Source organism: Pan troglodytes, chromosome 15 (genome assembly GCF_028858775.2).
Source record: "Pan troglodytes isolate AG18354 chromosome 15, NHGRI_mPanTro3-v2.0_pri, whole genome shotgun sequence".
In the NCBI taxonomy this organism is placed as follows: domain Eukaryota; kingdom Metazoa; phylum Chordata; class Mammalia; order Primates; family Hominidae; genus Pan; species Pan troglodytes.
The window spans coordinates 67,996,381-68,023,907 of record NC_072413.2 but is presented as its reverse complement, the minus strand read 5'-3'; the positions used below and the strand labels follow the sequence as shown (position 1 = coordinate 68,023,907).

The window sequence follows — 27,527 nt, the reverse complement described above, 5'->3', positions numbered from 1 at the left end:
CCATGAAGTCAATGTGTGGTTGAGGGAAAGGCAGCAAAGCTGTTACCTGGAGTTACCACAAGAGTCAAAACTGCCTGTTTGTGCAGGTTACTGGTGCTTTCTTGACATGAATGGGCTGTTTTCCCTATATACATACCACTTCCATTTTATAATAAATATTTCTGAGCAAGTTCAATTTTATAATCTATTGGGAAAGGTACCCAGTTCTACATGGGTAGGTTAAGTCATATGTTATTTGGTGTTACTCCTTCCATACTCATGTCCTGAAGAGTCCTAATGGGGTCCAGCATTTAATTAATGCTGCAACTTGGGCTTGGTCCATATCCCTATGGTCCCTGCAGCTATAGGAGAGGAGGGATGCCTTTAAAGTTTCCTGGGAGGACTTCCAGTTCTCCCTGTGCATATTAATAGCTTTTAATTTGTCTTTTCCCCCATGTATGTTCGCAAGGGTCATGCAAAGAATAAGGTGATGTCATAATTTTTGAAAATACTGCAATTGCTCTAGGAACAAAGCATTAGAACCACTTGATCCCCCAGCATCTTGCCCTCCACTTTATTCTCTACCCCATTCAGTGATAATTTGAGTATTGATGATGCCACCCTTTACCATGAACTACCTGGGTCTTATTTGCCCTCATCAAGGAAGTTATCCTTGAGCTGCTCATGACCAGCCCAAACCCAGAGTTCCACTTTATGAGTTTGCTTCCTCCTAGGCCCAAGTGGAAGGAGAGGAGAGGTTTCAGGAACTGAGAAGGAGAGAGAATCAGGTAGATAGGCCTCTTAGAGAGGAGTGATACCTTTCAGTCAAAAAACAAAGCCAGCCCAAGGCAACCCTCCCACTCTCCCATCTCCCACTGGACTCCTGGTCATCCAGAGAGCACAAGAACTCCATTGATGCCATGCATAAAAGTTAGTCCCCCAGGCAGAGCACGCAGCAGGTGAAGAAGGGGGAAGAATGGCTCCAGATGGGGTAGGCAGGAGATTTCTGCACACCATATAGAGTTGTTGCAATGATTTCATGAGATAACAGGCTTAGCAAAATGTCTGACATACAGTGAGAACTCCTGGGCAAAAACACCAAGGAGGCCCAGAGAGGTGAAGCCAATGGCTCAAGGACACACAGCTAGTTCATAGCAAAACCAGGCTGAAGACTCCTGTAGTAGGTGCTCTCTCCACTGGCCCTGACTTTCCTGCCAGACCATGTGGTTTTGCTGCTGATATTAATCTGTTCCTCCATTTTTAGCTTTCCTCCAGAAGTTACAACTCCATCATACAGCCCGCATCATAATGCTTTTTGCAATGGCATGTGCATCCCATCACTCTATCTCTACCTCATTTCACTGCCTTGTCAGGTATATTTCATTATACCTTTCCCTAAACAACTCATTTTTTAGAATCTGATACAGTGAACTACTCAACATCTCAGTAGACACACTTCTTTCCATCATTTAATGGAATTTTCCATCTATATATGCTGTATGCCTCCTTAAATGTATAGCAAAGTAATTGCTATTAAGAATGCTAAATTAGGAGTTGACAGAAGTGAATTCTAATTCTGGCTGCATCACAAGCCAAGTATTTGACCTGGAGATGGCCACTCCGCCTATCTATTGAGCTTTTAGATTTTTCACGTATAACCATTAGAATAGGTGATTTTTCAGGCTCCTCCCAGTGCCAACGCTCACTGATGATACAAGTAAGGAGGAAGAGGAGGATGACTGACAGATACTGAGCTCCAGTTTTGTACCAGGCACCGTGCTGAATACATGACTCTTGTTATCTCACTGCTGTGTCGCAGCAGTGAGAAAAACACCTTTCTGTTTTGAGCCAGAGAGGTTGGGAAGGGTGTACTTACTGAAGCTTATCCTGGTCTCTCCTGACTGAGTCTTATGAGCAGTTGAGCAACGTGTCCATCATTGTGTGGAGAGACCACATCCAAGTATGCAGTGCATGTGACCATCAAGTGTGTGAATTCTCAGGGTTGCCCTGGACTTGTAGACAGGCCTGGTCTGGGGTACCACATACAGGACCACCGACCAGTAGCTAGAGTTAGTGCTCTGGCTAGGAGGATACAGGCAAGACAGCTTTCACAGAGTGCATCCTGACAGAGGAAAAAGGGGCAGTGCAGAGCAGGAGAGGGAGCAGGGGCTGCTTGGGTGAGGTGTTGGTTGGGGGTGGCATAGAGGAGTAGAAGGAATTGGCCAGAGTGCCCCACCAAGACTTGACGAGAAATGACAAGACAGACTTGTGCCCCATACGTAGCACAGACACTTGCAGGAGTAGGCAGGCATGGAACCAAGGTCATGGCCCTTTTCCTTATCAACTCATGAAAGGCACACAAAGGGGAATGTTGATCCAGGCCCTAGGTTTGAGAGCTTGATTCGGCAGTGCTGCATGAAAAGATCAAGCTTCACCTATTTCCACCTGTGTAGTAGAAAAAGGCCTAACACCACAGACCAGAAGGTCATGGTGCCTGGGAAGGTCTTCAGCCTCCTTGGTGGGCACAACTGTGGCCTTGCAGGTCTTTCAGGAACTTGGGAGTAAATAGCCAGATGAACAGCCTGGTGAGCCAGGGTTTTTTTGGTTTTGGTTTTGGTTTGGTTTTTTAGTTTTTGGTTTTTGTTTTGTTTTGTTGTTGTTGTTTTGCTTTTTTTTATTTTTTGGTGTTTTGTTGTTGTTGTTAATCTACAAGGGGGTTGGTGCTGCCAGCTTCCCATCCCACTTGGATCCTTTTGGGGACCAGGAGTAAGGATGGGCCTGGGGCCCCTTCTTTGTTGGCATCACAGCAGCCCTGAAAAGATGCCTGGCCCCAGCAGGAATTACTTCTCAGCATCCTGACTAAAAATGTCCCCATTCTTCCCCGCCCCACAGAGGCTGAGCATAGCTCAGGAATCTCCAGGTGGAGGAAGAAATGGGATAGATCTATCTTGCACTTTTCCTTGACTCTTGGTCCTACTGTCCTTGGTGAATGCAGGGGAAGGCAGAAGGGGCCTGCAGCTTGCCCTGCAGTCAAGCGTAAGCTCAGACCCGCCCCTTCCACGCCAGGCTGGGTATCTCTGCTGGAGCCAAGGTCAACCCCAAACCTCCCAGTGAGGGACAAGTCCCTCCCTGAAGGGACAAGTGCCTGCCTTATTTCTCTTCCCCAAACCCCCAAAGCCTGTACAGGCCTCAGCAAAGTGGTGGCTTTTAATAAGACCCTTAACTGCTCTGGGGAAAAAATGCACTCACTGCTGGGTGGAACTCCCACCAGGACCCAAGCTGGACAGGAAGGAGACGGTTGCAGTTCTAACCCTTCAAGGAAGGCAGCTGAGGAGTAGGCAGAGCTCCAGGCCTGGAGTCAGAAAATCTAAGTATGATTCCTGCTCTGCCTTTCCAGCTGGGTGACCCCAGCAAGACACTGAACTCTTGAGTCTGAGTCCACACTTGAGAAATAGGAACAATGATGCCTGTGTCACTGGGTTGTGGTACTACATACATACGACAGGGCCTGTATACATAGCAGGCAGTGTCTGGCACTCGGTAAGTGTGCCGTGAACCACCTGTCTTCTCTTCTGAGCTGCAAGGAAGGACCAGCCCTGGACAAGGAGTGGCCTGCGTGATCAAATTCCAGGGCTTAGATCCTGTCGCAAGAAAGCCTAGCTGGAGCAAAGGCTGGAGGAGAGTTTTACAAGGGGAATTATCTTCTGTTCACCTGCAAAGACAAGGGGGCAGAGTATGGCACAAGGAATCTGGAGAAGGTTCCCAAGGGGATGGCTGAGGCGGTCATTTCCAGGGACAGCTGTGTGTGCAGAGAGGGAAAAAGGCAAAGAGGCCAGTCACGCTGGAGAAAACCTAGAATCTCCACCCCTGCGGCCAATCCTCGTCTGGGAGTTCTCCAGCTCTACAAACCAGACCTGCAGCCTCAGCCAGAATAGATACCCCACAAAACTGGGGTACAGGCTGAAAAACTCCACTGGGGGTCTGCTCCCCACCTATGGCTACATTTCAGCCTGGCGTCTTGTCATCTGGATGATGGCAATGTACCCACTTTCAACAGCCTGAAGCCATGGAATAGGCTCTTCCCCAAGCCCTGCCCCCAAAGCTCTGCCAGCAACATTCCCTACATTCCAGTGAGAGGAAGGGAATGGCAGTCAGGGAAGGGCATCCCGTGGGGCAGACATGTGGGTGGAGGTAAGAGGAAGAATTACAGAGAGTGCACAAACACCTTTAGCAAGGGAGTCCCCTCTCTAGGTGCAGTACCACACTGGCCACTTCCGGGTCCCCTGCTAGGTTCATCATTGGCAGCACCTCAGATGTCCTTGGATGGAAGTGGAGAGCACCCAGGCCAGGGAAACGAACTAAGCTTTCTAGGAAATAAAGCCTTTTCATTAAAGGAAGCCACCCAAAGAAAGAGGCAACAGCCGCCAAGGTTTACCCATTTTTTATTTTTTATAAAACAAGCTACAAATAGTTTCCCTCTCTCCTTCACAAAGGAAAACCACACAACACCGCCTACACACACGATCCTGTGGGAGACAAGATGCCTGGGGAGATCTCGAAGATCCAAACATCTACAGGCAGGCGCCATCTCCATGTGTGCATGCTTCCTCCAGGCCTGAAAGTGGGGCCAGGGTCTCGTGCAAGGCCCACTCAGCTCCGGCACGTTGAGTTCTCTCATTGGGACTAATGGGAGGAGGCTTCCTTCCCACCTTTCCACGTTGGGGCAGGGCCACCAGTCATTCCTGAGATAACCTCTAGGACTTTCTCCAGGACAGCAGGGACCTCCTTTAGCTCAAGACCCCATCAGATCCTGTCCCGAGAAGGTTGTGCTCCTCCCACGGGGACAGTGCTTGTGGTGCCAACGCCTTCCAGACCCGGAACGGGTGGAGGTACTTTTAGGGATGTCGGGTTGGAATACAAGATGAGGCCAGATTTGCAAGGGTGATCTGAGGAGGGTACCAGTCCAGGGCTACCCAACCTCCCTCACTGCCACCACAGCTGCTTATGGGAAGGGGCGCTAAGGGCTACTTGCTGCTCTGCCTGAAGGCCACTTGAATAGGCACAGCACCTGGGCAGAGGGAGCTGCGCCTCAGACCAGAAGGCTGGGCAGCCCACCCTAGAATCTGCGGAAGATGCCTGTGATGCCTGTGGAACGCTGGGCCGGGATTTCCCTGTAGCTGGGTTATCACCCCTGCCCTTCTAGGGGAGGCAGAATAGGAAACCCAAGATCAGTTTTACTTCTGGAATTAGCTTAAAGCCTGGAAGCCCATAAGAAAACTTGAGGGAACAGGAAGAACCTCAGTATTGGGTTTTTTAAAAACCAACAAAACAACTTTAGTGTTACCAACAAGGTGACTGACACCTCCCCCAACCCACCCACCCAGGCCTGTGATAGCCACTAGGACAATAGCGGGAGATGGAGGAGTGGAGAGGTCACACCCAATCTGCCCCTGGCACTGAGACAGCTGCGTCTCTGGGAGCCTCACTGGTAGGTTTGCAGGGAGGTGAAGAGTTTCCCTGTTGGCACCGCACCCCTCAGTGCAGGCTTTCTGTCCTGTCCCCTCCCCTGCTTAGATATTAAATATCTACTTTTTTAAAGGCCCTTCTGTGTGTCTTTTTCTTCTTTGCCTCCCCTCTCATGCGTTATACAGAGTAGATGCTAAGCATGGATGAAAACGTTTCGAGTGACGTAATGCAAATCCTTTGTGGATAATTTGCTCCGAGGGTCACTAAGATACTGGTGCACCCACCAATGCTGGGCCCTTTGGGGGTCCGGAGAGCAGGAATGCACGGACCCTCTGAGAGCCGGTACCTGTGTAGGCTATTCATGGGATCTGGACTCCCTTCCTCTCCCAGGGCAGTTTCCATCTCTCCTTAGCCCAACCTCCCTGGACAAGGCCGAGAGCCAAATGACTTATCAATTTTGACAACTAATGGCATGGGGCAATATAGTCCTCCCACCAGAAAAGAACTCGTGGAGTCCGCAGTACAATTGCAGGACTCCCGTCTTTATACACAAGGGTCAGTCTCCAAACAGAAGTTTAGTAGGCCCAGGATAGAGTCCTGGATTTTAGAAAGCTGGACTATGTGTCCAGAGTGCCCACCACCCACAGCAGGCAGAGGGAGAGAAATAAACAAACAGCAATGCCAATGCCTGTACAAAAGAACTATACAATTTACATATATATTTATATACAGCATATAAATCTCTTTCTTCTCAGCCCCAACAACACCCTCCCCCACCCCCCCAAAACCCCCTAAAAGTTGTCAGTAGCAGATCCAAAAACTTACAATAAGAGAGAGAATAAAGTCTTTCTTCCCTTTCCTTTTCCCACTGTGGTATTAGATATTGGTGTTTTAAACTGAAACCAAAAACAAAACACGCAAGTAAGAGTTATTAAAAGTGCAAACATGGTGGGCACCACTTATGTTACACGGGATGTGGCAGGGCCATGGGCAACGCTGAAGGTTAGGTGTCTGGTGGTCCATCCTGCCTCCCTGGACTCTCCACCTGCCCTTGGGTTTTCTGCTCCTTAGACGAGGCGTCCTACTGAGAGAAGGAAGGAGAATGCAAAAAAAAAAAAAAAAAATGGTCGGGGGGAGATATAAGCAAGAAGTTAGAGTTGGGCTTGTGAGAAATCCAACTATGTCCATCAATTTCCCCACAAGTGCAGCCTTTTCCACCTGCTGTCCTCTATGAGGCTAGGTGGGGCACAGGTTGCCTGGACTTGCAGATGAGTATGTTTTACCAGCCTGTCCTTTGCCACTATGAGGCACCACCGCTGCAGCTGAAATAAGTCTGGCATTGGAAAGAACAAGGCTTGGCCTAGGGAAGTGTGGGTTGCAGGGTGTGCACTCTGTTCAGATCACACTACTCTCACATGCCAGCTTTTCAACCTGGGGCTGGGGTGGAAACGACAGGGGTTTGTTTACAGGTGGGGATGGCAGAATCCCATTGGCACTGACCCAATAGTTCTCTCGTGTCCTCAGCAAACAACCTGAAAATGGGAGCTTAAGTCACCTGGCCAATCCCTTCACCCCTGAGGAGCCCAGAAAGGGGCAACTTACTGAATGGGTTTGTGCCTGCTCATTTTGCCTGGGGAAAACTGCCAAGGCTACCACCTGCAACAAACCAGGAACATGTGACATTGAGTGGCCTTGACCAGAGAACTGGCACCTTCTCCCGTATGCTGGGTCTCTGTCCTCTCTGACCCTCAGAATAAAGAGCAGACTTGGGAAAGAGCAAAAAGTTGTTTGGCCCCTACTTTTTGCTCTGTGAGTGTCTATGGCTCAGGTGAACTTATTACTGGCCAACGCCTTCACACAAAGTCCCTTTTCCATAAGGCCTGGCTCCTGCTGGGCACATCTTTGCAATCCCTCAGCTATCCACTAAGAAGGGCTCTGGTGCTGATACACCTGGACAGAACTGTCCCAGGTCTTGGTTCCCCGAGTCACAGAATGTCAGAGGTAGAAGGAATCCAGCAGCAGCTCAGAGCAGAGGGGCGACTTACACAAAGTCCCAGGCTTATTCTGCTGACACCCACATCTCCCCACAGGGTGCTGAGCCATTGTGGAAACTGCCACGCCTGCTCCAGCAGGTCCTGGCCTCTTGAAGAGGAGCGAGGAGCTGGGGGCAACCACATCAAGAGCTGCCCCCCGCCACCACCCCGAGATGCTTAGGGCCACGTGACTCTGTGCACGCCCCTGAACCTCTCTGGATCAGTCTACAGCCTGGGAGCTAGAACCACAGCTGTACGGCTTCTGCTCTGCCTCCCTCTCAGAATTGCCTTGAGGGTCCACTGAATTCATGGAGGAGGAGAAAGGGCTTTGAGGAGTGTACAGCGCTGCAGAACCCAAGCCCACCCGTTGGTCATGTGAGCCACAGCTCCATGTCCCCTGGGTTATGCCAATATTCCTTACAACTGAAGAAAGGAGAGCGGACATGGGGTGGAGTGGGCGTGGGGTGGATATCGGTTTATCCAATTTTACAGAGGAGGACATGAACTCTAAAAGAAGGTGACAGCCCCAAGGCAGGCAGGTGGGAAGCGGCAGAGTCAGGCTGCTGACTTCAAATCCCACCCTTCCTCCGCTCCCTCCAGCAGCTGCTTCTCTCCTTGCTGAGTAGAAAGGTCAGCACATCTAAAAAGGAGGTGAACAGCAGTCCTGCCCACCAGGCTGAGATGTGTGAAGCAAAATGGACAGCTAGCCATAACCAGCTCTTTTTCATGGAGGCTTATGTGCTAATCCTGTTACCTAAGTCCTATCAGTTAATCCTCAGAGCGACTTTATTTGAGAGTGATAAAATTATCTCCATCTCAGGATGATGAAACTGAAGCTTGGAGATATCAAGTAACCCACCCAGGATGGCACAGCTTCCATGTGGCAAAGCGAATTCCGACCTAGCTAGCTGCCTCCAGAATCATGCTCTGAGCCACCAGGGAGGATGGAAGAGAAGAAGGCTGAGCCCCAGGCAGTCGGCTGAGCATCCTCAGACAAGGCAAAAGAAGAGCTGATAGTTCTGAGAAAAGGAGGCAGTAGACCCCACCCCGCCTGCCTCACAGGACGGTGACAATGATCCCAGTGAAGGTGCTTTATAAATTGGGAAAGTGAATAAAGAGGCATGTTATGCAGAGAATTCAGCTCTCCAGGGAGGAGTCTGGTTGGTAAAATATCTGTGTTCCAGTGGAATTTCCAAAAATTCAGTCCCTTGGACCCAAAACTCTACTGGTCCCCAAGCTCTGTCGGCATCCTTCCCCTAGCCAGCTTCTGTCCCCACCTAGCATGCAAGCCCCTCGCAGCCCACCAGGGGGCACCGCACGACACGGGATGGCTGACCGACGCACAGGCTCTGCTCCCGGAACCCCTGCACACCATCGACCACAGGGGCTTTTCTGCCGCCCTGCAGAGCAGAGGGATGGAGAGGGTAGTTCTGAAACTCAGGCCTTCATTCCCGGACATGTTCCTCTACCGCTACCAATTTCTTTTGTGCCTTCACTATGTACCAGGTACCGTGCTAAGTTCTTCACACACATTATCTGATTACATCCTCACCAAATCGTTGAGGTAGGTACTATAATCTCCACTGTGCAAATGGGGAAACGGAAGCTTAGAGAGTTTAGGTAACTTGCCAAGGATTAAAGATCTGGTAATTGTCAGAGCTGGGATTAAAATCAAGCCAGGCCCATCTGACTTCAGGGCCTCTGCACTTACTCCAGCCCCTACTTGTGCCTGATCATGGTATCCCACACTGCTCCTGGGCCTCTCAATAGTGGTCCGTCATCCCACAGGCACTGCCTGCCTGGAAACTGTGGGCTTCCCCACTCAGGTTGCTGGTGGCACCCTCACCCCCTTCAACACCTCTACTCCTGCCCACGCTGCCCCCAGGCTGGTCTGCTCCCCCTCTTCCCCAGACTCCCCCACTGGCCACTCCCTTGGCTTCACCAGACAACCAAGACCGGCCTGCTCACACAAGGCGACATCTTCAAACACACTGGGGTCCTTCTCCTGGAGGGGACAGCAGTCTGGCCCAGGAATCCTGAGGCTGGGCCAAGCGCCAGCAGTGGTGGTACCTCATATGTACCCTTGAGCAAATCGCTACTCCTCTCTGGGCTAGCCTTGACTCCTAGACTGCAAAATGGATTAGAGGACCCACAGAGCCTTCTAGCTCTGGGCTGCTTGGGTCCAGAGCAGTGTGTCCTGGAGAGTGTGTTGAAATGGAGAGTGGGGACACAGGAATCCTTTCTGCCTCTGCATAGGCTTTAAGTCTACTCAGCCTCCACTTCACCCCACCCCATTGATTAATCCTACATACCCTCTTCCTCTTAACTCAATGTTCTACTCTCCCTCACTCCATCACACTCATACACACACATATGCAGACACATGCACAGACATACACAGACATATGCACGATGCATGCACACATATGTATAGACATGCACACATAGCCATACTTAAAGACATAAGTGTAGACCATGTACAAACAGACACAGACATGAACACAGACAGGTGCACACTGAGGCCTACCCACGGAGACATGCACAGACATGTGTATATACATTCAGAGACATGTCACAGACACGGGCTTTCTGGCCAGACTTTCCATAGTCCTACCTTTGAGGTGAGGGGTTCAAGAGGGTGTACTGGGCCAAGAAGAATGACAGTTGCACTCCAAAGCACCCTAGGGGCCTCTGTGGGCAAAGCTATGAGGATAACTGAAACTAACACTTGTCTGCAGCTGAGCCTGGATTGAGGAGGAACATCCAGATGACCAGGGATCCCTAAATCTACATTCTACTTCAGTTTTCTCTGGATGCTTCTGTCAGGTCCTGTATGTCAGCTGGGACTGGCAGACACCTGGTGCCTGGAAAGGCTTCAGAGGAAGGCTAAGAGGAGTCCCTGAGCTCGGTGGATCTGAGCTCACCACACTCAGCCATTGCTTGGCTTCCGTGTGCTGTGCAGACCAGAACTACTAGCACGGGAAGGGGGCCGAAGGCAGGGGCAGTACAGAGCATCATCGCTCAGCCCAGGAGTGCCCCTGGTATGCCTGGGGTCTACATTAACACTGGATGGTCTCTTCCCGACATTGGCCATCTGACTGTGCTCTGCGAAAGGACCACAAATTCCAAGTGTGTCAGAGCATAATGTCACCGGAAGGGGCAACCCCCTCATCCATTCATCCCTTCACTTATTCATTCATTTAACAAGGACTTAATGAATTACCAGGTGCCATGTACTGTGCTAGAGGTTAGGAATTGAGAGAGAGAATCCTTTTGGCTTCAAGGGGTAATCGGAAGAGTAAACTGCAACACAGTGTAAGTTCATCTTACAAAGAAGAATAGTAATATTGAACTTCTATTGAGTTATTTCAATTTCTCAGGAACTTTGGGAATGCTTTAACTCACTGTCCCATTTAATCAGCACAACAGTCCTATGAGATAGACTCTAGCATTTTTCCCATTAAGCAGGTGAAGAAACTGAAATGCAGAATGGTTCAGTAATTTGTACTGAATTGAAATCCAAAATGCTTCAAAATCCAAAACCTTTTAAGTGCTGACATGATGCTCAAAGGAAATGCTCACTGGAGCATATCGGATTTCAGATTTTGTGGATTTGGGATGCTCAACCAGTAAGTGTAATGCAAATATTACAAAATCTGAAAAAGTTCCAAACACTTCTGGTCCCAAGCATTTCAGATAAGGGACACTCAAGCCGCATGTGGTGAAAGAGCGAGGCCGGGACAGAGGCAGGGTTTGAACCATTGACTCATTGCTGAGTCCTGGAGACTCAGAGTACTATGGGAACAGAGAAGCATCCGCATCAGACAGGCATGCCCAGAGTAATGAAGTCACACACCAGTAAGCCCCAGAACCAAGGCCAGAAACCAGCCATGGTGGGGCAGGTGGTGGGAAGTGGATCCCAAGCCCAGGTTCCTATGGGAACCCATCCATTTCCCATGCTATTCTTTGGGTTTACTCTGACAACTGAGGAAAAAGGAAAAGGCCTTTTTGTCTTCTTCTGCTAAACTCTCTCCTTAGGAAATCTCAGCTTTTCCAAAGCTTCCATTTCAAATAAGTCGGCATCACCCAAATCTGCATCTTCAGACCCTTCACCTGCATTACAGAGCCACTCATCCTTCATGTGCATCCAACTCAACGTGTCCAAACCATACTTGGGCACCCTCTACATCCCTCTATACTTAACCTGCTCTTCCTTCCATGTTGCCCATCTCAGTGAGCAGCCCTGCCTCCAGCTGAACAAACCTACCTTTGTCCCATACCTAACTTGATCTCCAATCACCCACTTCTCTCCATTCCCCTTACCCTGCTGTGTTTTCATAACTTGGCCCTCCATCACTCTAGCCTGGACTGTGCCATGCCTCATATTGGATGACCCTGCCTTGCTCATTTCCAATCCATGTCCCACCCTGAAACCAGAATACTTTTTAAAGAAAAACTGATACTATCAATTCTCTGAACGCCTTCAACAGCTTTCCACTACCCTTATAAAGTCTAAAGTCTTTCACCTGAATTTAAAAACTCTCCAACTTCACCTTGCCTCTTGTCACCACCCCTGCTCTTCCTATCACTGTTAAAATATTCATTTCAGTCACACAAACATCCTTCAGCTCATTGAAAACTGTTTCCTTGCCTCCAGAGCTTCACTCCTCATTTGCCTCGGCTTAGAACACTCTTCCCTCTCCTGACCTCTCTGCTTGGCCATCTCCTACTCATGTTTCCAGTAATGGGTTAGACCATGGGTTGGCAAATTTATCTGCAAGAGACTAAATAGTAAATATTTTAGGCTTTGTGGGCCATATACAGTCCCTCTTATATATTCTTCTTTCAAAAAAAACTTACAGCTCTTTACAAATGCAAAAATCATTCTTAGTTCACAGGCTGTACAAAAACAGGCCACAGACTAGATTGAGCATTCAGGCCATTGTTTGCTGAGCCCTGGTTTAGGCATCGCTTCCTTCACAAAGTTTTTCAAGGCTGTCTGTCCCTTAGAGTCTTGGGTGCCCCTATATATGTTGCTACAATGCTCTGCACTTGCCCTGCTGTGACAGAGCTTATTAGGTGTTCACCAGAATTCATGCTGCTCTCTTCTTGGGTTCCCTTCCCCTAGTGACTGAGTTCCAGCCAATGAATTATGACCAGGAATGTGTGTCATTTCCAGGGCTGGCCCATAAAACCCAGCCTTCCTAGTGACCGAGCTCTGGTCAGTGAAATACCAGCAGGAATGAGTGTCATTTCCATGACTGGGCCATGAAACTCCCTCACATGCACTGCTTCATGTCTACTCCATCTGGTTGACTGAGGATGGAGATGACCCCCAGAGTAACCTTGGAAGCCACATGATGAAGATGGCAGAGTCACTCTCAGCCTGGATCCCAGAGTGACTGCATAGAGCAATCCCTGCCCCTACTCCTTCCCCTATACACACACACACACACACACACACACACACACACACACCCTACAACCTGCGACCATGCTGAACTATTATATGGGAAAGAAAAATTTTCCACTGTGTCAAGCCATGATGTATGGGTCTACTTGTGACTGTAGCCTCATCCTACAGTCACCCTAGCACACTCTCACAGCATGTATCACAGCTCATGTGAGTGCTTATTTAAGCTCTGTCTTCTGTGCAAGGATAGGGACCTTATCAGTCAATTCCACCACTGTCTCAAACATCTAGCATGAAGCATAGCACACTTCCAGCAAATAATTGATGAACAGATGAGTATCTGGAATCTCATTTATCAGAGAGCCCTTGGTCCCATGCCTGGGTGGGGGCAAGTATTGAAAGGCCAGGAGCACAGGGGAGAGCACTCACCTTCTTTGCTAACACCCAGGCAGCCCTTCAGCTCAGGCAGTGAAATGACCTTGTCTTTGTTCAGGTCACAGTAGTCGGTGAAACGCCGGGCACATTTCTTGGGCTTGGCTTTCTTCTTCACATAGCGCTTGAAGGGCTTCATCTCCCGCTTGTTAATGTCGTTGCTGCTATTGCTGTCCAGCTGGCTGAAATACCAGTGCACTACCCGCTCCTCCAGGGTGTGGCTGGGGTCTGGCTCTGAGAACCTGGGCCATGGACAAACACCCCCACCCCAGAGAACACCAATCAGGATCTTGCAGGAACCATCAGCCCTGGTACGACTGCCCCCAGAAAGTCAGGTAGAAACAGCTCCTCCAAGCCAAAGTCCACCCAGAGCGGCTCAGCCTGTGGCAACATTAAGCCATCCTCTCCGACTCAAATCCTAAGATTGGACCATTCTTTTCTCAGGACTCCCCAGGTGGGTAATCTTTATTACACAAACATGCCTCACCCTCTACCAAAGCCAGAAATGTTCTTGTACATGATGGGTGCTCAAGACAAATTAGCTTGATCTAATTCGCTGAATAAACCAGAGCTGGAATCCAAATTGTCCTTCCCCTGGCCTAGCACTCACTGCGGACAAGCTGCTCATTACACGTAAACATGTGCCCTGGGGTGGACTGACTGTGGGGAAGGTGCTCTGAGCATCCACTGTACGCCCAGTGCCAGTCTGGGCCCTGGAGGGTGCACCCCTGGCCTCAAGTGGCTCACTGTCTCTATGAGACAGAGCCAAAAAGGTGAAAATAGTCATGACGACTGAATGTGGGGTGTGAGGTTCCCATGGTCCATCACTGCTGGACATCCAGTGCAGTGGGAATTGAGAGAAGAAAGCAACTGGGTCAGACACCAACAGAAGTTCCAAAACTGGAAAAGCCTGGACCTACTGGGGATGAGTCTCTCCAGCCTGAGGTTTTAGTCAGGGGATCTGGGGTGGACCCAGGAAACCATGTATTCACCAGCACTGCCAGGTGATTCTGCTGAGAAATGCTAGACTAGAGTCACCAAGAACACTTCCTGGCATCCAGATGCAGAGTCACAAGCACATCTAACACAGCCCCTCATCAAGTTACAAGGCCAACATCTACGTCTACATGTGTACCTGTATGTAATGGCCTACTCATCTATGTTATTTACTTAACTGTCTCCTATTTTCTCCCAAAACGGAGTCAGGGTGATAACTACTATTTACAATTTTTAAAGCCAATAATGGGTCTATTACAGAGGGGCTGCCTGGGTTCACTAACCAGGAGAATGGAACCCCATCAGCCCCATGGCTCCTGTTCCCAGGCCTTGGCACTGAGTGACTGTGATCTAGGCCCTTGTGCAACTTCCCCTGGGGAAGGAGAAAAAGATTGATGTTGGGAGTCCCACACATTCACATCCTCAGTGTGCAGGGCACTGGGACAGAGCACATGACTACCAGAGGTCAGAAGTGGGGCAGAGGGCTCACTGTTCCAGAGGGATCCTAGATCAGGGTCCAAGGCCTGTCTGCACATTCTGAAGCTGTTCCTGGTGGGGAAACTATTCAAGGCACTTGTCATGCCACCCTGTCTTCTCTGGGGTTTGCTGAGTTTTCCAGAAAGGAGATAATCTCTGACCCCTCCCCTGTGAACAAGCCAGCAAACTCCCTCCTCTTCCACCCCACCAAGTAACGTCCAAGTTCAGGGAAAAAGAAGTTCCATTATGGGGGGGAATAAAAGCCAGTCATCCATCCCTGTTAGATGCCTATTCCTAATTAGCTGAATTTCAGTCTTGAGCAGGTAATCCGGGCATCCTGGACTGATTCCAGGAGGATGCAATTAGTGGATCTGCCAAGGGGACCTCATCGTGACAGGTTTAACTCAAAGAGTACCTGGCGGAAGGTGTGAGGGAGCCGTGGGAGAGCTGCCAGCTGCCTCTAACTTTTAGGAAATCTGCTTAGTCTGTCATGGAAACCAGGCTCAGGAGGTCTTTGAAACAGGCATGAAGTTATTCACTGAAGAACTCAGATTTTGTCTCTGCCAGCATACACAGTATTCTGGTGTTTTCCATCTTTCCCTATTTTACCTGCAATATTCACTGTTAAGACGGCCCCTGCAGTGCATACCAGATGCAAAGGCAGAAAATTTTGTTGGAATGCTATTGGTGCAGGTAGGGGAGTGACCTGCCTCTCCCTGCCTTTCCCCAAACAGCAGGGAGGACACAGGCTGTGGAGGAGAGACAGAAGTCCCCCAAGGAAGGAACTCAGTTCTCTCAAGCAATGAGGGAGGCAGTCAGGGACCTTCCTGCTCAGCCCCTCCTGCCAGGGAGCCATGAGAGTTCCAAGGCAAAGGCAGCTCTTCCTTTAACCTTTAGGCTCAGTATAGCGTAATGTCTACCTAGAGGCTGGAATAATAAAGCCTCAGTCGCTGAGACGGGAAGGGATGAGGTCATCCCACCCAGAGGCCCTGCCAGGGGAGGCGCGCTCCCTCCAACACGTGTTTCTGGGGCTCCCGCCTGTCCAGCTTTCAGCAACTCCATTGATAGAGCTCTGCCACCCTCCTTTGGGCTATTTTGCAGCAAGAAGCAGTTCTTCTTCTGACTTTACAACCTCCAAGAGTTTCCTTCCATGCCTGAGAGTGACCATCATCTGACTCCTGCCCCTTTCCCTGCCTTTCTTCTGATTTTCCCTTCCTGACATCTCCTTGCCAGAAGAACAACATTTTGACTCTCTTCCCTCCCATCAAGGCCTCCCAGTGCAGGGCAGCCACAACTTCTGATTGCTGCCCCCCACCCTGCCTGGCTCCCAGCTGAGCCACTGGGCTGAGATGTGCAGCATTCACTTCCTCAGGAGAGATCCTCTGAGCCCCTCCAGGCAGTGCCTCTGGGCTCCCTCTAACACGGGCATGACTCACAGCCTGCCCTGTGAGGCCTGAGGGTCCTGCTGCCTTCCTTCCTCCTTCCCAGCTAGCATGATATTCTCTGCTTCTGAACTCCTTCGGCTGCCAAAACAACCCTCAAATCCCTAAATAAGAGAGCCCTACCTCTACCTGTAAGCTGGGTAGCCCTAGGGTCATCTTTGGAATCCAACACTTTGGCCAGGCCAAACTCCAAGTACATTAATAGCAGAAAATTTCAGCTTTGAGTCCATGAGGGATTGTGAACCCTCTGAGAGCCTACACAAAGATGTGAGCTCTCTCTCTAGAGAAATGGACATACACAGAGAAGTCTGCAGATTTCAGATTAATGGACTCCCTAAATCCATTCAAAGTCCATGGACTCAGGTTAAAAAAAAAAAAAAGACAAAAACAAAACAAAACAAAACCCTTGATCTAGAGGAATGGAGGCTCTAGCCATGGCCCAAGAAGAATATTTAAGCATGATGCTTGAAGAAGAAGATGGAGTCAGACAAAAGACAGTAGCTGGAGGGGTTTGGGGATAGTTTCCCTACTTCCAACAAAACTATTGAAGGCAATGGATTTAAAAACTCTGTAAATCAAGTTTCTGGCCTGGCAACAGCCTTAAGTCACAGATGAAGTTGACAGCAGGTACCCACTATGCTTTGTACAAGCTCTTGGCTAAGACTTAGATCCAGCAGGAGTCCTAGCACAGCAGTAAGTGTGTGCAAAAGAAGACCCAAGAGGCCTCTGTTAACTGAACAAAATCCGAGATTTTTCCTGGGGGAGTGCTGGATAGGCATGGAGCAGGGAGGCCTCCCCGAGAGCTTCAGGAATCTCTCAAGCAGTCTTTGCTGGAGACTTTCCATCACAGTTAGACCCCCTCAACCACAAAGCCATAGCCCAAGAAAGCCCAAAGCCTTGCCCCTTCCCCTCCCAGCTCCAGGATTGCACTGGCCTCAGGCTCCCAACCTGTCTCACACAAGCACACATATATTCCACTGGAGGTCAGGACTGCTGAATTCAAAGCTGGTCATCAGGCAAAGGCTGGGGACCTAAGTTGGAGGGAGCAAGAGCTCCTTAGGATCAGTGTAACAGCACTCACTTGTCCACACTGCAGACTTCTCCATGGGTAAAGTACTACTTCTACTAAAAGGGCTCACTGGGTAGGTACAGTATCCAAGTTTCCTTGGATATGGTATGAAAAGACACACCCAAATGATACCAGATTCCAGATTTTAGAAGACTATGGTTCAGACAATATGAGCCAAATAACGTTGGTGTCTGCCCTACCTCTGGGCTGTTTTTGTGACTGTCCTGTTGACTTCTGCCTCCAGGGATGAGGAAACCCACTAGAGCCAAGTTCCTCCCTAAACTGGCCCCACGGAGCCTTCTCCCAGTTTCAGAGGTGGCATAGGCTACACTTCTCCCACAGCACTTTCAGTTTTGCTTCTGCAGCCTCAGCCCCGCCAGGCCTTGGCTGCAATGCACAGCTGGAGAGCCAGCTCCGTTTACCACAAGGAAACCTGCTTTGGCCACGATCTCGGGCCCAGTTCTGCTGTCCTAAGCAGTTTTAGAGAAGGTAAGGCGGGACGGCCTGGAGGCACTAGCCAAGCCAAGCAGACCAACTGAGCCCCGTCTGGAGTTGGGTCCAGGCCCCGCCAGCTGTGCGGGTGCGGCTGGGAAATGCCAAGTCAGCCACATTCCAGCCTCTTCCTTGCAAAGCCATCAACAGGCAACCACACTGGGCAGGAAGGAGGAAGCCACAGTACAGTCTCCCCTCAGGGGACCACGTGAAGGGCCAAGAGGCTCACACAGCCCTTCCCACCTCCCCTCAAAGTTGACTTTCCCTGGGGGAGGGTGAGGCCAGGAGAGGGTTCCCCTGCTCTAGAGGACTCTGCCGGCTGAGATCTCAGAAATCTTCCTTTGGGACTGATAAATGCTAATGGGTGCTGTGGGAAGGCTGTTCTAAGGGGGAACACTGCCTCCTGGAGCCCTGGCCAGAGGGGGCACAGGATAACTCACTCACACAGAAAACATTCACCAAGAGGGACTATCATCCATTGATATTTGCAATGCACACCCTCCCATGCACCTGCCATAGAGTTTTCACAGACACCCCATTCTACTCTGCCTATTTTTAGATCTTTGTAGCACTGTTTTTTGCTAATAAATCAGGCCAGAAAAGGGAGTAGATGCCTCCCACTCTTCCACTCCCTGCATGTAGCAAGTCTTGAAATCCTATTGATTTCTTTACAAAAGCTTCAGCAAATCATCCCTTTCCCACGGTCCATGCCCTCATCACCCTTCATGCTGACACTTGCTATCATCTTCCTGCCTGCCTTGCTCCCCTCCAATCCTGCTTCCATAGTGCCATCAGGATGACTCTGCAAAAATGCCCACCTAACCCTGCAGCTCCCTTCTGCCCTGCATCTTGACTCCCAGGGCCTGGCACCAGCTGGGCTCTGCTCAACTCTGCAGCCTCATCTCCTACCTGTCCCCAGCCTGACTCCCAAACATAAACCATACTACTTCTTACAATTCCTTCCACACTTCCTACCCTGTTCACACCTCACTACCCACATGGTCCCCTCTGCTGGAAGGCCCTTACCCCTGGTCCATCTAGGTCAGGCATTTTCCCACTCATAAGGGAAGATGGGGCTCCACTGTTGCTCCCATGGAAGGCCTTCCCTCACATGCTCTGGCTCCCCAGGGTCCCTGCAACACTTTCTCAGCCTCTATTATCCTACCGACTTTATACTGCAGTCATATGGTTGTTCTGTATCTCCCTTCCAGACCAAAAACTATCCCCTTTTCTTCAGATGCCCCAGAACCTAGCATGGAGCTCATACCAGGGGCGGGTTGAAACGTGAGAGCTGATGCAAAGCCAACATCTCCATGCCTGACAGGAAGTAGACTGGGAGGAAGGCACCTTTTTTCTGCACTGTCCAAACATCTTCTATCCCTTTTTCCCACTGTCCCTAAGTGAGACTGTTTCCCTGGCCCCAGCTGATGTCCAGCTTTAACTACTAGAGTCTGAGAGGATAAAGGAGGGATCAGATGCGGCTTCCTTAACCTCATGCCTGTAGCCCCAACTCTGCCTGAATTCCACAGCCAAGGCCAAAACTCAGAATGCCTGGATTTCCTAATTGTCTTCGTCAGTCCTGTTCCAGACATGCTACCTGACCTCCAGCTGCCTCATACCTCTGCTCCTCCATCAAACAAGAGGGACAACTGGCCAGGGTCTGTCTGCATGGCGCTCCAAGTCCCTGGGTCCTGGCCAGGGTACCCTCGGGCCCTGGTTACAAAATAGCACCACAGTAAACTTGACAGCTGGCTCCAGCCTTATACTTGGTCTTGTGGTGGTTGGTTGACCCTCTGATGTGTGCCAGAAAGAGGTCTTATCAAGACAGGGATCCATCCATCTATCCCCCGTCCCTCTAGCTATTTATTCATTTATCATATTTTACTGGGCACCTACTATGTTCCAGGCACTAGTCTAAGCTCTGGGAATACAGGAGGGAAGAAGACAGAAAATGTTTCTTCTCTCATAGAACTTAAATTCTCCTTGGGTTTAGGGAGACAGATAATATATCAACAAGCCAGCAAAATATCAGACCGTGATATATGCTAGGCTGAGTTAAAAAGGGGTGCTGAGGTACAGGGTGAACAGGCAGCTCCTACAGATTGAGTGGTACTTGAGAAGGTGACATTTAAATAGATAAGCAGGGGCCAGTCATTGGAAGATGGGGAACTGAATTCTAGGAGCAACTGACATAGAGGTCCTGGAACAGGCAAGAGCTTGACTTGTTTGAGGAACCAGAACTGAGGGGAACCAGTACCTGAAACATAATGGTGGGAAGGAAAGGAATATGCGAGGAGAGGTGGGGCCGGCAAAGTTGTCCTGAAGGGCCAGCCCAGGTCAGAGTTAGGGCTTATGCTGAATACAGTGGGAAGATCTGGAACAGCCTTAAACCCTGTTACTACACTGGTAACCCTGACAGCTACCTTCCTGGATAGCAGTTTCTCTCTTTCTTCTCCCTTTCCCCACCCACTTCCTTGATTTCTAAACTATTTCTTGAAGCATCTTGTCTGTCTTTTGATTAAAGTCCATCCTCTAGGTAACATAACTACCAAAGGCAGTTCAAATCTTCATTCCCATCAAAACCAAGTATGGTCAAGCTAATATGAGCTTAAAATGAAAAACATGTTTTGAAAACAATTTTTTTGAAAAACCTCTTCCAACTCTAAATGACGCTTAAAATAGAATGGAAAAAAGATCCTCTTCCCTAAGGACACACTGATATTAAAAAGTTATAAATTTCTCAGCTTTCATTGCCTGTAAAAATCCCTTCTGTCTGTCATTTGAGGATAAGGCACAAATCCTACCTTCCCCTGGCAGCAGGGCCCATCTGCGTCCCCCACCTGCGGCAGAGCCCACGCAGTGCTCTTGGGAAAGCAACCAAGAGGAGCTTGAAGTCCTGCCTCCTTAGGACTCAGGCAGAAGTGCAGGTGGGACCCCTGAGCTGGAGGGCAGTGCCAGGAGCCTGCAGGAAGGTGTAAGTGGGAAGCCCCCAGACCAGAAACTTTTAATTCCATGGACCTCCTTTTTTTCCTTTTTCCCTTTTTCCCTCTCTTCTAAACATAAATATAAACGTAAAACATAAATCTTTCATGCCTGTTTTTGCATGAAACAACAGGTATTTTTTTCATATTCTAAACACAAGTAACATCAAGGCCAACAATACTGCCTTTTCAAAATTCACCTTCTCCCCTCTTCTTGGAGATCTGGATGCTGTCCTCTCTATCTCGGAGACTGAGCAGCTGAGTGCCACGGGCCGCCTCCAGCAGCTCCCGTCTGTGGGCCTGTTGAACCCTGTCTTCATCTTTCTCAGACTTAGTGCTGTGCTCCTCCTGGAGGAGGCCTGGCCCCCACCCACAGGGGTGGCAGAAACAGAGCCACAGCCAGAAACCAGCCTCAGAGCTCACGGGACCATGGGGGGCTCAGGGCAAGCACCCCAACAAGCAGTTTCCAAGACGGGCAACCACTGCACTCACTTTTTTCTTTTTTCTTCTTTCGTTTTTTTTGTTGTTGTTGTTAATTTTATTGTGGTAAGAACATTAAACAGGAGATCTAGCCTGTTAACAAACATCTAAGTGTATAGCACCGTGCTGTTAACTATAAGGACAATGTTGGATAGCAGACCTCTGGGACTCATTCATCTTGCTTTGCTGAAACTTGACACCCATTGGTTAGCAACTCCCCAAACCCCTGGCAACCACCATTCTGCTCTCTGCTTCTACATGTCTAACTGTTTCCGGTACCTCATGGACGTGGAATCATGCAGCATTTGTGCTTGTGACTGGCTCATTTCACATTGCATAATGCCCCCAATATAACAGGATTTCTCTCTCTTTTAAGACTGAATATTACTCCACTGTATACAAATACCGCATGTTCTTTATCTAGTCATCCATTGATGGGCATTGAGGTTGTTTCCATATCTTGGCTATTGTGTGCACTCACTTTGATTTGATATAAAATTGGGTTTTCAAAATGGCTGCCTTTTTCTGCCTCAGGATGCAGAAACGTCGACAGCTCCACTTGGAGCCCTAAACTCCTACCCTAAACACATACCACATGGTCCTGCCAATCACCACTGAGGGAGCTATGCTGGGGTCCTTCCAAGGACTAGGCTTGTTCTCTTTGTGGCATTCCTTGCCTTATGGATAACAGCTCTGCCTCTGGGCAGATGCCGGGGGACTAACGCTCCCTCCTCAGTGAGCCATATAAGTTCAGAGCAGGCTGCCCATCCCTGCCAAGCCTAGAGTACCTCCCCTCCTGCTGTAAGGAGCCTAGACACTACCGCACTTGTCTCCAACAGTCTCTGCTGTGCTTCCCCTTCTGGCTTCATGAGCATGAGCAGAAATCTTACTCAGCATGTCTCACAGGACTTTCGGGATCTGAGTCCTGCCCACCTCTTCCATCTCACGATTACCACTCTTACCTCCTCCGCTTCCTCCTCCTCCGCCTATCCACCCCAGCCCAAGCTAACTGAACCACAGACATGCACTCTCTTGGAGCCACAGTATCCTTTCCTTCTCTCTGGAATGGCTTTCTCTTTTCTTTATCTACCTATCTTTTCTTTGATAGTAGATAAGTCCTACCCATTCTTTAAAACTCAGCTCAGATATCACCTTCTCCAGGAAGCCTGCTCTGACTCCTCCAGACTGAGTGAGACAACCATTCTCCATTCTTCCACCTCTGTCCTAGCACTCACCACAGATTTTGTAAGTATCTATCTATGGTCTAGTATCCCCGCTAAGCTGCATCCTTTGAAGGTGGGACATGCCTCTATCCCCAGATACCTCATCCTTAGCCCAGTGTTTGCTGTGTTTTCCATGTTCAAAAGGTGGTAAGCGGATGGATGAATGCGTGCATGCATCTCCAACCGACTGGCCTAATGGGCCCAAACTCATGAGAGCCAGCAATGCTGGTTACTGGGGAGCATGTGCATTTCAGCCTCACATCAGGACTGCCTCAGCTACCACCTCAATTCCTGACCTGAGCTGTATTTGGCTATATGAGTGTCCAGTTCCATTGCCAAGAGCTCCTTGGAATTCTCAGGATGCCAAAAAGGCATTTGGTTCCTGCCTTCTAGGAGAGAAGAAAATTGCAAAGTGCTTTGTGCTCCCTCTCTGCCTCCCTGTCCCCATGATATAACCATCACCCTTCCTGCCATTCAGAACTCTCACTCCAACCCATCACCTTCTGAGATTAAACAGCTGGAAGTCCCAGACAGCCCTGGACTTTCCTATAAATCAGGTAACTAAAAGCTAGGGACAAGCAGCTCCCAAAGAATAGGGAAGGTAGAGGGGCAGGAAGATTTTTGACAGAAGGCGGGTCAAAGCTATGGGTACATGGTTTCAGGAAAAAGATCAACTTCCAGCCCTTGCCCTCCTCAAACCCTGCCCACTCTCTCACCCTCCCTCAGCATTTGAAAAGTCAGGGGCCCCACATTTTTCTCCTGGGCCTGATTCCTGCTCACATTCTCACCTCCCACCTCCAGTGGGCGCTGCTGAGTTAATGGCCTGAACCATGTCAGTGGTGAGAGCATCCAGTAGGCTGGTGATAAACTCCATTTTCTTCCCTTCTGGACAGCCTAAAAGATAAAATGAGATTTGAAGGTAGATGCCAGATAATAATCAAGTCAACAGCTTTCTCAACTACCATCCTTTCCTAAACTTCTCAAAGCCCTTCTTGTCCAGCCAAATCCACTTTAGTGATTTGTTTACTGATCAGATGAGTCTCATAAACTTCCATAGTTCCTTTACCCATACCCCACAAAGGACCATCAGACCAAATAATGCTTTCAATTTTCTTCCATTCCACACATTTTTGCTAGACATCAACTCAGGCACCATGTTAAACGCTAGAGATACAGAGTTAACAATACAGAAGGTCCTTATCCTTGTAAAGTTCACATCTACAGGGGAACTCAAGCTAATAGCCAAGCAGTCGTCCTAAAGTGAGAAAAATACTGTGCTAGGGGTAAGAACTAGGGGCTGTGGGAGCACAAAGGAGGGAGAGAACCCCCAGTGGTCAAAGTTGACTTAAGTACACCTACCACCAGATCCATCCAAGAGCCTCCTCCTTTTTTCACTTCCCTCCTCATCCATCTTACATTATAACTACAGCATCTCTCTTGTAAATACTCCCAAGTCCTTGTTCCTTTTTTCCTCCTTGTATTATTCCAGGAAAACACAGTAAAGCACAGACGAACCTTCTATAGATACGCCTTTTCCATGTCTACACCATGTAGCTGGGGAAAACACCACCACACAACTGGATAAATGGGTGTCCTATAAAGTCACGATCACCAGCACCAAATGGGCCCTCTACACTACTCCCAGTGCTCCTCTCCAAAGCAACTCCACATAGAAATTAGCAACTAGCTCATTCTCTTCTGTCCCCAAATCCTCCAGGTCTCAGGTTCAACACTTGCTTCTCAGAGAAGCTGTGGAATCTAAAGCAGGTTCTCCCTGCCATTCTCACAGCATGTTCCGCTTTTCCCTCAGAGTACCCACCACGACTATCTATAAATGCCCGTATTCATTTATTCATATCCAATCTGTCTCCTCCACTCTGTAAGTCTCATGTCAACTTTGACCACTAGATTATACCCAGTGCCTGGCACATAGTAGAATCTCAATTCACATTTGTTGAGGGGTTAGCTAAAAGGGGTACCCTGGCCACCATGACTCCATTCTTGTGATGGGGTGATTTCTACAAACCTCGTGTGGAAAATCCCTGACTCTTAGAACTCTCTGCTTTCAGTTCTCACTTGGAGTCCTGATAGGTCATGGGAAGGTGGCCCATTTCCCACCAGCACTAATCTGACTTTGTGCTGTGTAAAGACAATAAGATTCCAAGCCACCAATATTTAGTAATGTTACTGTAACTTGCAGGCAGAGATTGCTATAAATAAGGGAAAACCCGCACATCAGCCATTTGGAGGTACCAGGGCCCTGCCTATGTGTCTTGTGTCACACTCCATGGTCGTCCTGTGTCACCAGGGGTCATCTGCCTCTTCAGAGCAAGCAACAGACACTGTCCACATCGCTCAGGACAGCCCCTCCCTATAAGCTATCTTATCCTCACAGCTCTGGAAAAAATAACTCACAGTGCTCAAAACATTGTCCTCATGGACCTCAGATGGACAACGCATTGTGGAACTGCAGACGGGATTTTAACCCGATGACTACATTATAAAGACGAAGAGGCACAAGGAAGAGAAGCAATGTGCACAAGAGCAGAGCTAATTAGGGATAAATCCCAGACCAGGATGTAGATCCCACGGCTCCTGGCTCCATCTTACACATGGGGAAACAGACAAAGAGGAGACAGCTTCTTCTGCATAATGAGAGGGTGGAGGAACAGAAGGAGGTGATGGCGCCAGCAGGGCAGCATCGTCTCCCACCTGGTAGCTCCCTGTCCTTGAAGGGGTCATCCGCCTCTGTAGTCTTGGCCCTGGCGTCGCTCTCACAACTGGGCATCACGTAGCTGGGAAAAGAGAGATATGGGGGGGGTTGGGAGGGGCTGGCAACTGAGCCTACTTCAGTCACTACTGCCCAGCAATGATCTATGTTGTCACCAAGCCTAAAGCACTGAGGGTGGGCAGCACGATATCTCTTGCGCTGCCCGGCAGCTACAAGGCAATCTTAGCATCAATGTTCCCATTGAGACATGTTCAGGCGTGTCATTTCAACCACTCAAGCATAATAACAATGATACTTGAGCTGCACGCAGTATCTTTTTTGACCCATGGAAGCTAGTGGCTTAGAAAGGGCAATAATCTCATCAGGAAACTGACGTTCAGAGAGGTTAAGTACTGTTCCAAGGTCTTAAGTTAGAAAGAGACAGGCCTGTGACCAGAATCCAGGTCCCAGGGTCTTTCTACCTGAAACTCTTCTACTCATTGAAAACATGGCTCTGCCAGGCACTCATCTCCCACCAGACCAGGGCAGGAACACTGGGAGATGCCAGCATGGATAACAGCCAGCAGGTGCGTTTTTCCCAGGACCCAGTCTGGGGGGCTTACCGTGTGGAGGTCCCAGGCAGCGGGCGCCCTGTGTCCACCAGCACACACCAGCAGTAGCCAGTGGACTGGTGGCATTGCACTGGCTTATAGAGTCCCCCAGGGGCACATTCAGGGATGACAATACCCTCACGGGGATTCTGCCGGGCCTCTTCCAGGGCACTCTGCCTCTCCTGGTCACACGAGTAGACTTTCTCTGCAAGAGAAGACACAGCCTGTGGTGACTATCACTCCTGTGATTTAACACTCCTGTCTTCTGTGCCCAGCATCCAAAGTAAGTAGCAAGGACCAGGCCTGGACCCAGGAACTGATGAGCTGCCCCATTGATGAATTACCACAGAGAGCTGTCTCCCATGCCAGCGCATGCTGAGGGGCCTGGAGGTTCAGAACCTCCCTGTGGCCATCTCTGCTGCCAGCATTCATTAGCATTCCCACCAAATAGGTTCAACTGCAGCAACAAGCCAGCCAGGGACTCCAGGGATGCCCCTTCTCAGAGTGGCAGCTTGTCCCAAGGGTGGAATATCTCACTGTTTTCAGAGTGGCTCCTGCTGATGTTCTGTCTGTGGACTGCAGGAGAGGTGGGTGCAGGAGCCTGGCTATGCTGCAGGCTGATGCAGGAATGCTTGTGCATGTAGACCCTTCCAAGCCCAGACACAGCAGGATGGAGCCGTGGCCATCAGCCTCATGTGGAGTGATGCTCGGCACCCAGGAGGAGCAGAAACAAGGTCCAGCCTTGGCTTCTCCCCACCCTCCAAGGCTGCTGGACAAAGTAGGCCGAGTGAATTTCAGTGAATTACACAATGCTGCTTCCATCCAATTGGAGAGAAAACAGGCCCAGCCGGATGGTGTCTGCACTCAGCAGCCTCAGTAACACATGAGCATGTCTGAACAGCCAAACCTGGTTTCCCCCAAGCCAGTCCCCGGCTGAGACAGAGCGTGGTGCCCTGTGTCCAGCATGGCCAGCTCCAGGGCGTCTCACATCTGCACAGCCACTTACCTGAAAATTCTTCCCAATCAACCACTTAGCCTGCCTGGCTTTGCTCTTTGTCTTTTTTTTTCTGGTTTTGTTTTTGTTTTAATTATTAAAAATAAATAGTGTTGGGTTTCTTATTATAAAGAAGTTTTAGAAAAGAAACTGGAAAAACCTACAATCCTGCCAAAGTTAAACACTGTACCTTCCCTAGATTTTATGTACATACATACATGGAAATACAGGTGCACACATCTAATTTTTTGATAACAAAAGAATCACATCATAAACCTGTACTATTACTTTATTTTTCATTTACTTGTTTATTTACCTACTATATTTTTTTCATACCACTATTCTACAACTCTTCTCTTGAAGAAATTGACAGGAATGTAGTCTTGGGCACCCACTGAATGTTTACAGATTGTTACAAAAATACCCTTCTTAAGAGCAAGGAATTTGGTATCAGCAACCTGGAGAACCATGCTGTGCACTGAACAACAGCACTCAACTCCACTTTAAAGAAGCCAACTTCCTTGAAATAATGGCTCTGTTAATGACACACATATAGGTAAAGCACGCATGTTTAAACAAACCATAGGAGTACACAGAGACACAAAGTAGCTCAATGCAGTTTTACAGATAAGTCAGATGATAGAAAAACAATGCTATGTCTCACGGCTAGGAAAATGCTCGAAAACAATAGCCTGGTGATTCTCATTGCAGGGTAAAAATATTTCCTTA

The 27,527-nt window shown here is 49.2% G+C and overlaps 1 protein-coding gene across 8 annotated transcripts in view; it reads right to left on the bottom strand.

Moving 5' to 3' along the window:
* Positions 1-4,404: 4,404 nt before the first annotated feature.
* SMOC1 (SPARC related modular calcium binding 1) overlaps positions 4,405-27,527 on the bottom strand; it is a 149,284-nt gene continuing 126,161 nt past the window's right edge. For 4 of the 8 annotated variants that reach the window (XM_009428031.5, XM_009428033.5, XM_016926268.4 and 1 more), the window contains 5 exons: positions 25,817-26,009; positions 25,196-25,278; positions 23,272-23,377; positions 13,321-13,565; positions 4,405-6,529 (listed from right to left, as the gene is read on the bottom strand). In XM_009428031.5, the coding sequence (XP_009426306.1) occupies positions 6,513-6,529; positions 13,321-13,565; positions 23,272-23,377; positions 25,196-25,278; positions 25,817-26,009 (644 nt within the window). In that variant the 3' untranslated portion in view covers positions 4,405-6,512. The remainder of the gene's footprint in view (positions 6,530-13,320; positions 13,566-23,271; positions 23,378-25,195; positions 25,279-25,816; positions 26,010-27,527) is intronic. The other 4 variants (XM_009428032.5, XM_054666670.2, XM_003952529.6 and 1 more) reach the window with 1 other exon arrangement.